Genomic DNA, 16,099 nt, shown 5'->3' with positions numbered 1-16,099 from the left:
AAGCAGATTGTACATCTTTATTTTTTTCATACTTTTCAAAGACACGGTTGATACACTTTGGGTCTAGTGAAGGCTTGAGTGTGGAACACTTAAACCACCGTTTTATCATCTACTCTGTCTGTTCACATGTCTGAAGACTTTGTTTACCGATATAGAGTTGCTGCAACCTTTAAATATCACCACTGTGGCCAACTACTAATGTCAAAGAAAGTTCAGAATAGTTTTGAGTTGATGAATGTCACGACATACCGGACAGACAGAATCCACATTATTTGTATATTTGCTAGGATATTTGTGACTTAATGCATTCTCTAGCTTATTACCCTAATTGTAACCATTTACATACAACCAAATACCTGAACGTAATTCTGACCCCACCCTCTCAACAAAACAACAGAATTTTTCATTTATTTTTTTAACAGCTACTGTTTTATTTTTTCAGGTCACCAACAGTGAACACATCTGAATGAATGATGAAGGGAATCACTGTTACAGACTATGTACAAGATTCAACCGTACATTGCACCTCAAAATTAGTCAGCATGTTAAATTTTGAAGTTCAGTCTTTTATTTGTATCATGTTTGAATTATGTTCCGTTTTTATTTTATTTTTTTCCCGTTTTTTTAGTAATTGGTCAAACAAAACGTAAGTTTGTACTTCAGGTTCTTTAAGAATAAAAGTATCTGCAAAGGAGTAATTTGTAAATGCTGTATAAAGATTAATAAAAAATGGAAATACATTTGCGTCTTTGTACATTTTTGAGTGGTCATTATTGAGCAACATATCTGAAGAAAGTACAGAGCTCTTTGTCATATGGGAAGACGAAATTGTCTTTTGTCTTCACCTGCAATCAGAGACTATTTTTAAAATGTTAGTGGTTTATTAAAGGGTAACAGTTAAACCACTTTGTTCCATCTGCACTTTCTTCTCACACTGTTAACAGAAACAGCTGCTGCAGCATTTTAACTGACTCTTTGTGGTCAGTTTCTAGGATTGTTGTTAAAAATGAGTTTAACCTGAGGCAGACACACAAAGTGACAGATGTATATGGCAAATTAATATACTAACAGAATTACATATATTCAGTTCAATTCGATTTATTTATTTAGCACCTGATCACAACAGAAGTCATCTCAAGACACATTACAGTGTTTAAGGTTTTAGTTCTTAGAAAACTGTAAGGACTGTAGGACTGACAGTAGGAACTTTAAAGTTAGGGTTAATAACAGGGAAGGCTAAAGAGTCGTTTACATAATGCAGAGAATTAAGGTGGACATACTGTGTGTCCAGATGGAAAGGTAGCAAGGCTAGAAGCTTAGCTTCAGGGTTTAAGTTGTTCAACCATTGGGTGGCTTAATTATTGAAGAAAAAATATATGAAAAGATGAACAAATGAAAGATTTACTGCTCCTATAATTATGTATTTTATATCATCATCGTCCTCTACCAGAGAACCATTTGTAAATCTTAGAAAGACGTCTTTATTTAGTAATAATAGACTATTATCCCATGCATATTGTTTGCACTATATTTTAGTTCCATATATAGAAATGCTCCAATTTCTCTCTGGTACCACTCATGCAGAGAGTCTGAAACATGACAGAATGTACTTGTTGTGCACGTGTTGAGATGTGAGGATGTAGTTTAAGCTAAAAGTAGAATACGTGTACATTTTTGTAAATTTTTGTTATTAGATTTATTTCTCTGTCATTCAAGACACAGGAAAAGGAAGTCCTTCACACACCATATTATACTTTTACCCAGCCTGATGCTCAGTCAGCAGCAAGACAGTATGGAGGTCACAATGTTCTACATCAGACTGTGTAAGTACTGATTCCTGTTTCTCTGTATTTGAAGTCAAAGCTGAATGTGTGCGTTTAATTAATTTAAGTTTCCTAAGATTAATGTTAAATGAACTAAATATATAATTAGGTCCTTTCATTAAGCAGTAAACCTTAAAAGATTTCCTCGTGTCTACTGGGTCTCCTCCTTACACAGTGTGCAAGTGTGTTCGATACAGCACTGAATATACACTGTGATAAATATATAATTAATGTCAAACACACATATTGTGCTTTGCAATTGTAATATGTACTTAGTCGTAGTATTTATTATCAATGCACATCACTTGCCTGTTTAAAACCATAACTAGAAATAAACTTTTCATTCTCAAACATTCAAACTGACTAAATTGTGTTTATAGTGATATTTTTTTTAATAACTACTATAAAACACTGTATTAGCCTTTTAAAAATAAAGCAGAATGTCTAAATGTCTATCTATGGTTTGGGTATATCAGCAGTGTAAATCCACTTACAAATATATTTATATCTGACATAACGTTACGTTCTGTTTTCTCCCCAGTGTTTAATTTGTTCTTGCTGCTTTCTGCTCAAGGTCAGAACCGGTTCCATGTGCAGGAAGCTGGTAGGTTGAGATTCATTTAATGTTATAGTCATTCCAATGTTTTCTACTCAGCTTTAAATTTTTATATTAGACTTTGAAACTAATTGTAAGGAAGCTTAACTTTCAGTCTAAGAGCATAAGTGAACACCAGATAAACCACTAAGTTCAGCAAGGAACACGATTTGAGTAATGAGTAATAATCAAGTTGGGAACTCTAATAGGTCTCCTATGTTTTTCTTTTCTTTTCTCTGTCACAGACAGAGCTTCTCTTCATATCAATCCAAACAGGCTGCAGTTCTTTGAATATGAATCCATCTCATTCAGTTGTGTTGGCTCCCAGGGACCAACTGAATGGAGAGTGATGAAAAAGCTTCCCTCAAATTCTCCTCAATGGAAAACATCATCAGGATTGATGGATATTAAACCTACCCTTGTATCACACAGTGGAGAATACTTTTGTGAAAATGAAGAAGGAGAGAGAAGCAACACTGTCAACATCACTGTCATTGGTATGTTCAGCAACTGTTAACTCAAGTGTAGTTTCAATTAATAATCTATACTTAAATATTAAGACCAAGTGCAAATGTAGTAAATTTATGTAACAATATTAAACATTGAACCACAAAGGTTAATTTTTTGTTTTGGTTTTTACAGCTGGTGATGTGATCTTGGAAAGTCCTGCTCTGCCTGTGACGGAGGGAAAAACTCTGACTCTAACTTGTAGGAAACAGGGAACATCCTTCAAACTCCCAGCTGATTTCTCTAAAAACGGCAACTTAATTAAAACTGAATATACAGGAGAGATGACCATTCACAATATTTCTATGTCTGATGAAGGATTCTACAAATGCAGCATCTCAGGATCTCAAGCTGAATCCCCAGAGAGCTGGCTGGCTGTTACAGGTGAGGCATGTGAGAGGATGAAAATACTAAATTAATGTAAATCCTCTTGTCCTCACATCAAAGTGTTTTAGTGTGAGACCCTAAACTGCAAGCTGTGTCTAAGTTGTATGTTTGTGCACCTCCCCTGTACTGTAAGTCAATTTAAATTAACTAGCTAGATGACTAAATGGAATTGTAGTATCTTCTAATGTTTGCAGTGTTCACTATGTAATTATTGCCTTAACTGTGGTACAAGTATAATATAACAAAGACAGTATTATAATATGTTATAATAATAATAAAGATCTAAATTAAAATAAACTCCAAAGTCTTGCTGTAATATTATGAAATCTCATGAGTTAGAATATTTGTACTACTGTTGTTGTATTGTTTTGTTCCACTGATTCATTAAGCTCCTCTCTTCTATCCATTCAGATGCTACCATTGCAGGTCATTAATTTAAATTATTATAGATTAATTAATTATTAGGTCATTCCTTGTTCGTTCCTCACTTATTATTCTGTAACTACTCACTTAATATACTTACTTTTTGTGTACTGTGTACATTTTTTAACAGCATATAATAATCCTTCAACTCAAGGGACAACAACTCAAAATGGCCAAGAGACTTCTCCAAATCCTCTCCACCCTGGTTCCGTTCAACTCTCCACTGTGTTATCAGTTGTCTTCACTGTTTTGTCTGTGGTTGTGCTGCTGTTGGCCGTGGGACTACTTCAGCGTTACAAACACAGAGGTACAGAAAATACATTTCTATGAGGACTGTCTAGCCATTAAGAAATCAAATTATTTATATTAATAAACTGAGATGACTTCTATACAACAATTTATAGTGAAATTATTTCAACATATTTTAATCCAAATACATTTTTGAATCAATGTGAATGAATAATTTACATAGACTCTAAAGTTGAAGGTTTCTTTTAGTTTCAAAATAACTATCTGAAATAATATTTTTATTTTTCACTTTCAAGATGCAGTTATGGACACAGCAATAAAGATCTGATCTAATACTCTGAAGAAATGTAAAACCTTTAGAGAATAATGCTGTTATCGTCACTTTCATCTGTTCCATGTTTAATATCGTATTGAAACACTGGTAGCATCATTATCTGATGGAGTGGCACGGGTGTCAACAAACAGACTTTTAAATTGCAACATTTCTGAAAATATAATGTGTATGTTCACTATTAATGTAAAAAGCATGCCCTGGACTCGGACAGTGCATTTTGTTCAGTAAACTACCCCATCTTCAGAACACAGTTACTTTTTATGTTTCATATCTAGTCTTGCAGTGAAACATTCAGTTTTATGACTACAGTATTATTAATGTTTTGATTTGATTGGGTTCAGGAACTTACTACACTTGGTCGGCTTAAGATTGCCAGACTTTACACAGAATGTCTATAGTAACTCAAACCTTTTTTCTAACCCTAGACCTAACCTGGCAGGGGACCCACTTGGCTTTGTGCTTTGTCAGCCCTGCACACTGTGCATCTTTTATTCTCAAGAACCCCTGTAAACATGCTAAGCATGCATGGTTTGTTAAGTGGAAAAAAGAAACCACATTTTTTTCTCTCTGGTAAAACCATGAACATGCTGTTTATAAGAACAGAGCAGCACCAGCTTTATAATAAGAGCTACTCTGTGTACTTCATATTTTTACTTTAGTGAGTTTTATTTGACCATCGTACTGACCAGATCTATAAAAGCTGACTCTACAGATAGTGTCAGAGTAGTGTCACTTCACTGTCTATACAAAACACTAGTAGAGATGCAAACTTGTCTTCAACAAAAAATACAAATTGATACTTTAAGTGTACTGGAGGTAACAATTACAGTATCACTATTGCTTTTCTGTTATACACTTCTGTATAATATTTATATATGTTCTTAATACTTGCAGAAATAGTTGCATGGATCATGGATAAATTTGTGTTTACAGAAATAAATTGCCATCATCAGCAGAATTATGACAAAAATGCAACTGTTTTGTTGTTTGTTAAAATGAACACCTAACTCATAATTATACATACAAATTATTAAACACTTAGACCAAATTCAAATTTTTACCAGTTTTTCTCTATTTTCAGGTAGTCAAGACACAAAAATAGCTGAATATACGGAGGTGATCTATACTGTTGTAACAAAGATGACAGGTACAGATACTACAATTGATGATGTCATTTTCTCTAAATAAAATGTTGAATATAATAACTTGGTGTTTAAATGACAGTGGAGCAGAATGTACATCTTTATTTTTTTTCATACTGGAATATTTCTTTTAATTTGGTTTATGCTGAAGTAAAATTATTAAATGTCAAAAGCAATAGCAGAAGCACTGGAAGCTAGACTGTTTGAGCTGTGAAAATATAACCAACATGTGGGTAGTGTACACTGCTAGATTGCTTAAAATAGGTATCATCAACATACTCATATACTCTGCATATCAAAGACACGGTTGATACGCTTTGGGTTTAGTGAAGGAATGAGTGTGGAACACTTAAACCACCGTGTTCCATCTACTCTATCTATTCACATGTCTGAAGACTTTGTTTACCGATATAGAGTTGCTGCAACCTTCAAATATCACCACTGTGGCCAACTACTAATGTCAAAGAAAGTGCAGATTACTTTTGACTTGGTGAATGTCACATTTTATCTATGACATACCGGACAGACAGAATCCATATTATTTGCATATTTGTGAGGAGAACTCATTGACTCAATGCATTCTCTAGCTTATTACCCTAATTGTAACCACTTACATACCTTGAAAAACCAAATACCTGAATGTAATTCTGACCCCACCCTCTCAACAAAACAACTGAATTTTTCATTTATTTTTTTAACAGCTACTGTTTTGTTTTTTTCAGGTCGCCAACAGTGACCACATCTGACTAAATGATGAAGGGAATCACTGTTACAGACTTTGTACAAGATGCAACCATACAGTGCACTTCTAAATCAATCAGCATGTACATTTTTGAAGTTCAGTCTTTTATTTGTATCATGAATTATGTTCCGTTTTTAATACAGTTATTGGAAAAACAAAACCTAAGTCTGTACTTCAGGTTCCTTAAGAATAAAAATATCTACAAAGGAGTAATTATTCATGTTTAAGATTAATAAAAAAATGGAAATACGTTGGCATCTTTGTACATTTTTGAGTGGTCATCATTGAGCATCATATCTGAAGAAAGTACAGACTAGAAACTATTTAGCTCTTTGTCATATGAGAAGACGAAATTGTCTTCGAAAGGGTAACAGTTAAACCACTTTGTTCCATCCGCACTTTCTTCTCACACTGTTTACAGAAACAGCTGCTGCAGCATTTTAACTGACTCTTTGTGGTCAGTTTCTAGGATTGTTGTTTAAAATGAGTTTAACCTGAGGCAGACACACAAAGTGACAGTGTATATGGCAAATTAATATACTAACAGAATTACATATATTCAGTTCAATTCATTTTTATTTATTTAGCACCTGATCACAACAGAAGTCATCTCAAGACACATTACAGTGTTTAAGGTTTAAGACCTTACAAAACTGTAAGGACTGTAGGACTGACACTAGGAACTTTAAAGTTAGGGTTAATAACAGGGAAGGCTAAAGAGTCGTTTACATAATGCAGAAAATTAAGGTGGGCATACTGTGTGTCCAGATGGAAAGGTAGCAAGGCTAGAAGCTTAGCTTCAGGGTTTAAGTTGTTCAACCATGGGATGGCTGGAAAGAGAAATTGAATTACTAAGTATTTGTCAGGAATGTATGAGATAGGGTGTTGACTCTGAAGCTGGACATTGAAGGTGTGATGATCAATGTTGTCAGTCATTATGCCCCACAGGTAGGATGTGAGTTACAAGAAAATAATTAGAATAAATTCTGGAGTGAGGTGATGCGATGCAGAGCGTCCCTAGAGCTGAGAGAGTGGTGAATGGTGAAGATTTCAATGGATATGAGATTATAAATGACAGGTTTTGTCTTCAGGACAGGAACGCAGAAGGACAGATGGTGGTAGACTTCTCAAAAGGGGTGAAATGCAGCAAACTGCAGTAAATACTTTCTTCCAGAAGCAGCAAAAAGGTGACATACAAGAGTGCAGGGAGAAGACTACATCATGTGTCGACTTTGTAATCTGAAAGAGATCAGTGACTGCAAAGTATTGGCAGACAAGAGTGTATCCATACAAAACATGATGGGGTTGTGTAAAACGACTATGGTGGTGTGGAAGATGAAGAGGAATACGGCAGAGCAGAGGATGAAGGGGTGAAAGTTGAAAAGGGAAGAAAGGTGTGTAGTTTAAGGTGGAAGATGAGACTGGCTCTAGGTGGTGAAGAGGTTCTTTCAGGTGACTGGACAACACACTCCCAACAGCAGCCAGGAGTTTATAGGGAAGATCAAGGTCGAGGTGGGTCTGCCTCAAGGATCAGCTCTGAGTCCCTTCTTGTTTGCTCTGGTGATGGACAGGCTGACAGATGAGGTCAGACAGGAATCTCTTTGGACTATGATGTTTGCAGATGACATTGTGACCTGTGGTAAGAGCAGGGAGCAGTAGGGGGTAAAGAGGTGAAGGTGTGCTCTGGCACGCAGAAGAATGAAAGTTGGCTGCAGCAAAATGGAAGAAATGAGTGTAAATCAGAGGAAACCAAGTGGGACAGTGAGGGTACAGTGAGCAGAGGTAAAGAAGGTGCAGCACGTATGGTCAACTGTTCACATGTGGAAAAAAGGTGAAGAGTCGTGTGCAAACAGGATGGAATTGGTGGAGAAGTGTCAGATGAGAATGAAAGAAAGGGTGTTCAAGACGATGGTGAGACCAACGATGCTGTACGACTTAGAGGCGGTGGCAATGAAGAAAAGACAGGAGGTAGAGCTGGAGGTAGCAGAGCTAAAGATGTTGCGGTTCTCTTTGGAAGTGATGAGGATGGTAAGGATAAAGAATGAGTCCATCAGAGGGACAGACGTTGTCAAATGTTTTGGAGATAAAGTCAGAGGTCAGATTGAGAGGGTTGGGCAGGGTTGTGAACATATCAATGAATGCCGAGGTTAGAGATCCCAGGCAGAAGGTCTAGAGGAAGACCAAAGAGATAATCTATGGATAAAGTGAGAGAGGACATGAAGTTAGTTGGTGAAACATATTTTGGCAGCATCATGAAAGATACCCACTGATTTCTGGTTTCTGCAACTGAGTCTAATTTTTAATCAAAATCTCCTTAGTTATTGAGGAAATCTCAAACAAATGAAATATTTATTTTAATGCTATAAATATGTATTATATATCCTCATCGTCCTCTTCCAGAGATTTTAATAGTAGAAATGCAAATTAAAATGTTTTAACCATTTCTGTTTAAATTTGAGTGATTGTAGTTTTGATACATTTTTAAATCTTAGAAAGAAGTCTTTATTTAGTAATAATGGACTAGTATCCCATGCATATTATTTGCACTATATTTTAGTTCCAAATATAGGAATGTACATGTTCCATGTACAAAGGTTGAAGGGTTGAGGGGTGTGGTTGCCTTATCATCTGCTCCAATTTTTCTGTGGTACCACTCATGCAGAGATTCTGAAACATGACAGAATTTACTTGTTGTGCACGTGTGAACCACTGTTGAAATGTGAGGATATAGTTTAAGCTAAAAGTAGAATAAATGTACATTTTTGTACATTTTTTTCTCTTCACTTGTTATTAGATTCCATTCTCTGTCATTCAAGACACAGGAAAAGGAAGTCCTTCACACACCATATTATACTTTTACCCAGCCTGATGCTCAGTCAGCAGCAAGACAGTATGGAGGTCACAATGTTCTACATCAGACTGTGTAAGTACTGATTCCTGTTTTTCTGTATCTGAAGTCAAAACTGAATGTGTGCATTTAATTAATTTAAGTTTCTTAAGATTAATGTTAAATGGACTAAATATATAATTAGGTCCTTTCATTAAGCAGTAAACCTTAAAAGATTTCCTCGTGTCTACTGGGCATCCTCCTTACACAGTGTGCAAATGTGTTCGATACAGCACTGAATATACACTGTGATAAATATATAATTAATTTCAAATACACATATGGTGCTTTGTAATTGTAATTTGTACTTAGTCGCAGTATTTATGTTTACAACCATAACTAGAAAAAAACATTTCATTCTCAAACATTCAAACTGACTAAATTGTGTTAATAGTGATAATTTAATTAATAACTGCTAAAAAACACTGTAGTAACCTTTTAAAAATAAAGCAGAATGTCTAAATGTCTATCTATGGTTTGGGTATATCAGCAGTGTAAATCCACTTACAAATATATTTATATCTGACATAATGTTACGTTCTGTTTTCTCCCCAGTGTTTAATTTGTTCTTGCTGCTTTCTGCTCAAGGTCAGAACCGGTTCCATGTGCAGGAAGCTGGTAGGTTGAGATTAATTTAATGTTATAGTCATTCCAATGTTTTCTACTCAGCTTTAAATTTTTATATTAGACTTTGAAACTAATTGTAAGGAAGCTTAACTTTCAGTCTAAGAGCATAAGTGAACACCAGATAAACCACTAAGTTCAGCAAGGAACACGATTTGAGTAATGAGTAATAATCAAGTTGGGAACTCTAATAGGTCTCCTATGTTTTTCTTTTCTTTTCTCTGTCACAGACAGAGCTTCTCTTCATATCAATCCAAACAGGCTGCAGTTCTTTGAATATGAATCCATCTCATTCAGTTGTGTTGGCTCCCAGGGACCAACTGAATGGAGAGTGATGAAAAAGCTTCCCTCAAATTCTCCTCAATGGAAAACATCATCAGGATTGATGGATATTAAACCTACCCTTGTATCACACAGTGGAGAATACTTTTGTGAAAATGAAGAAGGAGAGAGAAGCAACACTGTCAACATCACTGTCATTGGTATGTTCAGCAACTGTTAACTCAAGTGTAGTTTCAATTAATAATCTATACTTAAATATTAAGACCAAGTGCAAATGTAGTAAATTTATGTAACAATATTAAACATTGAACCACAAAGGTTAATTTTTTGTTTTGGTTTTTACAGCTGGTGATGTGATCTTGGAAAGTCCTGCTCTGCCTGTGACGGAGGGAAAAACTCTAACTCTAACTTGTAGGAAACAGGGAACATCCTTCAAACTCCCAGCTGATTTCTCTAAAAACGGCGACTTAATTAAAACTGAATATACAGGAGAGATGACCATTCACAATATTTCTATGTCTGATGAAGGATTCTACAAATGCAGCATCTCAGGATCTCAAGCTGAATCCCCAGAGAGCTGGCTGCCTGTTACAGGTGAGGCATGTGAGAGGAAGAAAATACTAAATTAATGTAAATCCTCTTGTCCTCACATCAGAGTGTTTTAGGGTGAGACCCTAAACTGCAAGCTGTGTCTAAGTTGTATGTTTGTGCACCTTCCTTGTAAGTCAATTTAAATTAACTAGCTAGATGACTAAATGGAATTGTAATATCTTCTAATGTTTGCAGTGTTCACTATGTAATTATTGCCTTAACTGTGGTACAAGTATAATATAACAAAGACAGTATTATAATATGTTATAATAATAATAAAGATCTAAATTAAAATAAACTCCAAAGTCTTGCTGTAATATTATGAAATCTCATGCCTTAGAATATTTGTGCTACTGTTGTTGTATTGTTTTGTTCCACTGATACATTAAGCTCCTCTCTTCTATCCATTCAGATGCTACCATTGCAGGTCATTAACTTAAATGATTATAGATTAATTAATTATTAGGTAATTCCTTGTTAGTTCCTCACTCATTATTATGTAACTACTCACTTATTATACTTACTTTTTATGTACTGTGTACATTGTTCAAAATCAAATAATAATTCTTCACCTCAAGGGACAACAACTCAAAATGGCCAAGAGACTTCTCCAAATCCTCTCCACCCTGGATCCGTTCAACTCTCCACTGTGTTGTCAGTTGTCTTCACTGTTTTGTCTGTGGTTGTGCTGCTGTTGGCCGTGGGACTACTTCAGCGTTACAAACACAGAGGTACAGAACATACATTGCTATGAGGACTGTCTAGTGATTAAGAAATGTAATCAAATTATTTATATTAATAAACTGAAATTAATTCTATACAAATATTTACAGTTTAAATAAATTTAATTATTTCAACATATTTCAATCCAAATACATTTTTGAATCAATATGAATTAATTAATAATTTACATAGACTCTAAGGTTCAAGATCTTTATTTCAAAATTATTATCTGAAATAATGTACTGTATATATTTTTTTTACCATCCAGTTGCAATAATGGACATAGCAATAAAGATCTAATCTGATACTCTGAAGAAATGCAAAGTCTTTAGAGAATAACGCTGCTATCATCACTTTCACCTGTTCCATGTTTTAATATCGTATTGAAACAATATCATTATCTGACATAGTAGCACGAGTGTCAACAAACACACTTTTAAATTGCAACATTTCTGAAAATATAATGTATGTGTTCACTGTTAATGTAAAAAGTACAGAAAAGTAAAGTACCCCATCTACAGAGCACAGTTACTTTTTATGTTTCAATATCTAATTTTGCAGTAAAACTTTCAGTTTTATGACTACAGCATTATTCATGTTTTAATGGTTGGGTTCAGGAACTTAATACACTTGGTCGGCTTAAGAAAGAAAAAAATTACTTCCCATAAAATGTCTTTAACCTAAACCTTTCTCTTACCCTAACTAAAGTGATTTCCTTCCCTAAACCCAATCTGACAAGGGACCCACTTGGGTCTGTGGTTTGTCAACCCTGCAGTTTGTGCCCCCCTTATTCTCAAGAAAAACTATTTAAGCCATGTCACATTAACTATACCATAACCATTCATGCTCTAGAGTAGATGCCTTAGAGTCATACACATATTATTTCCCATAACCTCAGTCTTCAAATGCAAAGATTTAATTAAAAACAGATAATAATTAAACAAACCAAGGGTTTCTATGTGTGAGTAATGATTTGTAGCATAATAGTGCAGTTCTCAATGTTGTCTCATATCAAAAAGTTGGATGTGTATCCTCAAATTGTCTTTTTTTTTCTTTTTTCTCCACATAGTTTCATGCTTTTCGTATGAGCCACCAACACCGGAGTCAGGTCCAAGTGAGTAATAAAAAGTCGCACATACCATGTAGTGTTTTCAATACTTTATATTTGTTATATTGTTATCTTTATATGTTTCAGCCTATGAACAGGTTGGTGTGGCTGTTCCACAAACAGCTGTATATGCCACAAAGCAAAAGACGAAAACAGGTACTTCAGCAACACAACTTTCATGTCCAGTACTAAATATGCAATACGTGTACAGACTACAAACTGTCTGATATGTTTTACTTTATTTTACATTCCTTCAGTGCTTATTAGAAAGTATTATTGTAGTTTTGAATTTTGGTAATTACAAATACAATTGAAATTGTGACTATGTTATAGAAGTGTCTTATCTTGACACCTGCCTATCTACTGTTTACAAGTCATTTTCGTGTCAATTTCTTAGTATTTATGTCTGAATAATACAGTGTCTTTGTTCATATTTCAGGTTGTGGAGAAGAAAATGTAGATGATCCAAACAACGTGATGTATGCTACTGTCACAACAAAGGGGAAGACAAGAGGTATTTTCACTCAACATTACTGACAAGTTTGATAGTTTATAAAAAGACAAGTAAAAATAAAGAAAGTTCAGTGTGTATGGTTACTTCAGTGGAAGAAGGAAACCACATTTCTATCTGGTACGTGTTCACACAAATGTTGCTGTATATAAAAACAGAACAGCAGCAGTTTTAAAATACAGGCTTGTCTGTATCTTTTTTTTTACTTTAGTGAGTTTTACTTGACCATCACGCTGACATGATCTTAATAGGCCACCTCTACAAATAGTCAGAGGCAGAGTGGTTTCACCTCAGTGTCTGTATATAAGACGAGTGTAAGTGCACAGGTATTTTAAAAAAGGTGCCACTTTCTCATTTTGACACCTATATCCATAGATCCTTATCAACACTTAACTTATGCTTATTTGAAATGTGGAATGTACATAGTTTTGTATAAACAGCAGTTTTTTTTTTTTTTTATGTTAACAGTTTTCCTTCTTCTTCTCAGTTTCTGAGGCTCATGTATCAGATTCAAACAAGTCAACATTTGCTGTTGTCAGACACTGGAACTAAAAGAGGTACTGTTGTTCATTATAGTTGTAATATGTTATATCTGTGCAGACAGTGGACTATGTACCAGAATCTAAAGCTTTTATGTTTAGAATAGTTGAATTCATATTATTTAACTTAGATGTATTTTTCTAATTATGATCTTTTTAAAATAGGGCCATCTGTACGCATAATCAATAAGTTTGGTGTTTTCTGCACAATAATTGGTAAAATATCCTAATTGGCAAGTATAGCAAGTGATTATAAATACACCATGAATGAAATGACAAAAAATGATGTCAATTAAAGTAATGGCTTCATTCATCAACATGTCAGATGTTTGTTTTGCATAGGTTGCTAAGAATGAGACCTCCCTGTTGGAATAATACATTTTTTTGTTCATATTTCAGGTTCTGGAGGAGAAATTGTAGATGGAGGAAAGTCTCCGCATACATACCATGTGCTATGCTGAGATAAATACGGTGATTCTTGAACATTTGTAAACTCTTTTGAATTGTATCTCTTTTTTTCATAAATTTGACTTAAACCATGATCAGATTTTCAAGAAAGGTTTAGATACCTAAAATCTAACTAAATTAGGCAACTCAAATTAAGCTACACAACTTCTTTAACCTTTTTTTTCTCCTTAAATGTGCTTTTGCTTTGCTTTTTTTTTCTTTTTTCTGTTTTGAAATTGAATGATGTAAACTACAGTATAAGAAAACAATAAATGAAAAGTAAGATGTAATAAAGTGCTGACTAGCTCAGTGCAGTAAATGCAATTCACAGTGACTACAAGTAAACATGACTCACATCTGAAGAGTGACAATTTTCCACTATATAACAATTAGTTAGTAGTAATAGTTTAAAGTTTGGGACCTTTAAAGGCATATTAAAATGGAATGACATCAGTTATGATGTGGTTTATAAGGCTTTCAGCTTCACAGCATCACATCATATTTTTAAAAGGTAGCAGGTTATTATAGTGCAACAGATAAACCACTGATCTGCCTGTTCATGTCTGAAGACGGTGTTTAGAAGAGCAGAGCTGCTTCAGCCCAAAAATACACTGTGTGTGGTCAACTATTAATATTAACACTTAGCATCAGCTTGACCTGAAGCAGACACAAATCTACAACACGATTTATAGCTATATATTAATGAAACAGTAAACCTATGACCAAAAGATGAGACTTTACATATCCCAAAGGGGAAATTCAAGTTCCACAGCAGCAGAGTAAAACTGACATCAAACGTTAAAAAGAATAGATGAGAATGAATCTAGAATATAATACAACAAAACAGAATTAAAAAAAAATTAAATGTATATTTTATTTTCAAAAGTCACCAATTTTTATTGAATGTGATTGATTTATAATGTCAATAAAAGAATGAAACATCCAAGGGGATCAATGCTTTCTATAGGCACTGTATATGATGTAGATTAGCTGTGACACTGTGGGGTAGTGGTTGGCACAGTTGCCTCACAGCAAGAAGTAACCTGGTCATTCACAAGTCAGCCGGGTGCCTTTCTATGTAGAGTCTGCATGTTCTCCCCATGTCTGTTCTTTCTGGGTACTCTGGCTTCCCCCCACCTCCTAAGACATGTATGTCAGGTTAATTGGTGACTGTACACTGGCAGCTGGGATAGACTCCAGTACTCCTGTGACACTTTAGTGGTCACAGCAACATCTGTCAATAACATCTGTATATGTCATCTGCATCAACATCTGTTTCTGGTGATCCTTCTGAATTAACTGGAGTTAAGTTTGCCCATAAGCTCACTATGCAAGCAGAGGTGAGAAGAGGCTTTTAGTGACAGGAGACAAAATTGTGCTGTGGTTCTCGGCATAGGTGTCAAGACACAGAGCTGACACAGCACGGCTAGTTCCCATGTGGGAGACTGGGGTTTAAATCCCAGCTGTGGTTTACCTCCAGTAGGGGTCCTTAGGCAAGACCTCCTCACGCTGCCCTGCCTACCATTGTACCTTGTACTGACTTGTTAGTCGCTTTGGATAAAAGCGTCTGCTAACTGACTAAAATGTAAATGACACATGAACAGACCCCTGATTTGAAGCAGCAACCAAGGAGTGAGCAGACCTCGGGGCTTGAATAAAATATGGACCCCTGACGCCTCCTTCTAAACTTCTACTCCAAAAAGCAAGGCATGAACCGGAGCAGGTTGATTACACTGAGTTCCTAGTATCCTCAGGATCACTGGTGGCCTAAGCCTCAGGGTAACTGGGTTAGTTAGACACACAAACCCACAAAACAATTAGAGTAACACTTCAGAAATCACGTCAGGTCTCAGTATAGACATCTAGCATGAAAAAAAAAAAAATCATGCTTGATATGTATGGAAAAATGGTAATATGTTAGAAATGAAGGGATGCCACAGTGTTTGATGGAAATGATCAACACACAGATACCCTGCAAATAAGAGTGAAGAAACTAGATGGAAGGTTCAAAATGGTAGTCAGTAGTTTGTATGACCTCCACTAACAACATCAGGATATGGTCCTGTTAAGATGACTCATGGTGTCAGATCTGACTATTGGCATCACTAAGCTCCTGGACAGTCTGAGGTACAACTTGGTGATGTCCCAGAGGTGCGAGTAAAGGGGTTAGTCAATGGTATCAATT

The 16,099-nt window shown here is 35.2% G+C and overlaps 2 protein-coding genes across 2 annotated transcripts; both read left to right on the top strand.

Annotated features, from left to right (window-relative positions):
* The first annotated feature begins 1,804 nt into the window (after positions 1 to 1,804).
* On the top strand, positions 1,805 to 6,196 carry LOC113168300 (low affinity immunoglobulin gamma Fc region receptor II-a-like). Its single transcript, XM_026369319.2, has 7 exons — positions 1,805 to 1,823; positions 2,365 to 2,427; positions 2,664 to 2,915; positions 3,061 to 3,309; positions 3,890 to 4,042; positions 5,400 to 5,465; positions 6,183 to 6,196. The coding sequence occupies exons 1-7, from the start codon at positions 1,805 to 1,807 to the stop codon at positions 6,194 to 6,196; spliced, it is 816 nt and encodes a 271-aa protein (XP_026225104.2).
* A 1,860-nt stretch (positions 6,197 to 8,056) lies between these two features.
* Positions 8,057 to 16,075, top strand: LOC113168299 (low affinity immunoglobulin gamma Fc region receptor II-a-like). Its single transcript, XM_033326515.1, has 8 exons — positions 8,057 to 8,297; positions 9,645 to 9,707; positions 9,944 to 10,195; positions 10,341 to 10,589; positions 12,379 to 12,423; positions 12,505 to 12,573; positions 12,857 to 12,931; positions 16,002 to 16,075. The coding sequence occupies exons 1-8, from the start codon at positions 8,057 to 8,059 to the stop codon at positions 16,073 to 16,075; spliced, it is 1,068 nt and encodes a 355-aa protein (XP_033182406.1).
* The last annotated feature ends 24 nt before the right edge of the window (positions 16,076 to 16,099 follow it).

This window comes from Anabas testudineus, chromosome 18, assembly GCF_900324465.2.
Source record: "Anabas testudineus chromosome 18, fAnaTes1.2, whole genome shotgun sequence".
Taxonomy (NCBI): Eukaryota; Metazoa; Chordata; class Actinopteri; order Anabantiformes; family Anabantidae; genus Anabas; species Anabas testudineus.
The sequence above is the reverse complement of the archived record's forward strand: the minus strand, read 5'-3'. Positions and strand labels throughout refer to the sequence as shown.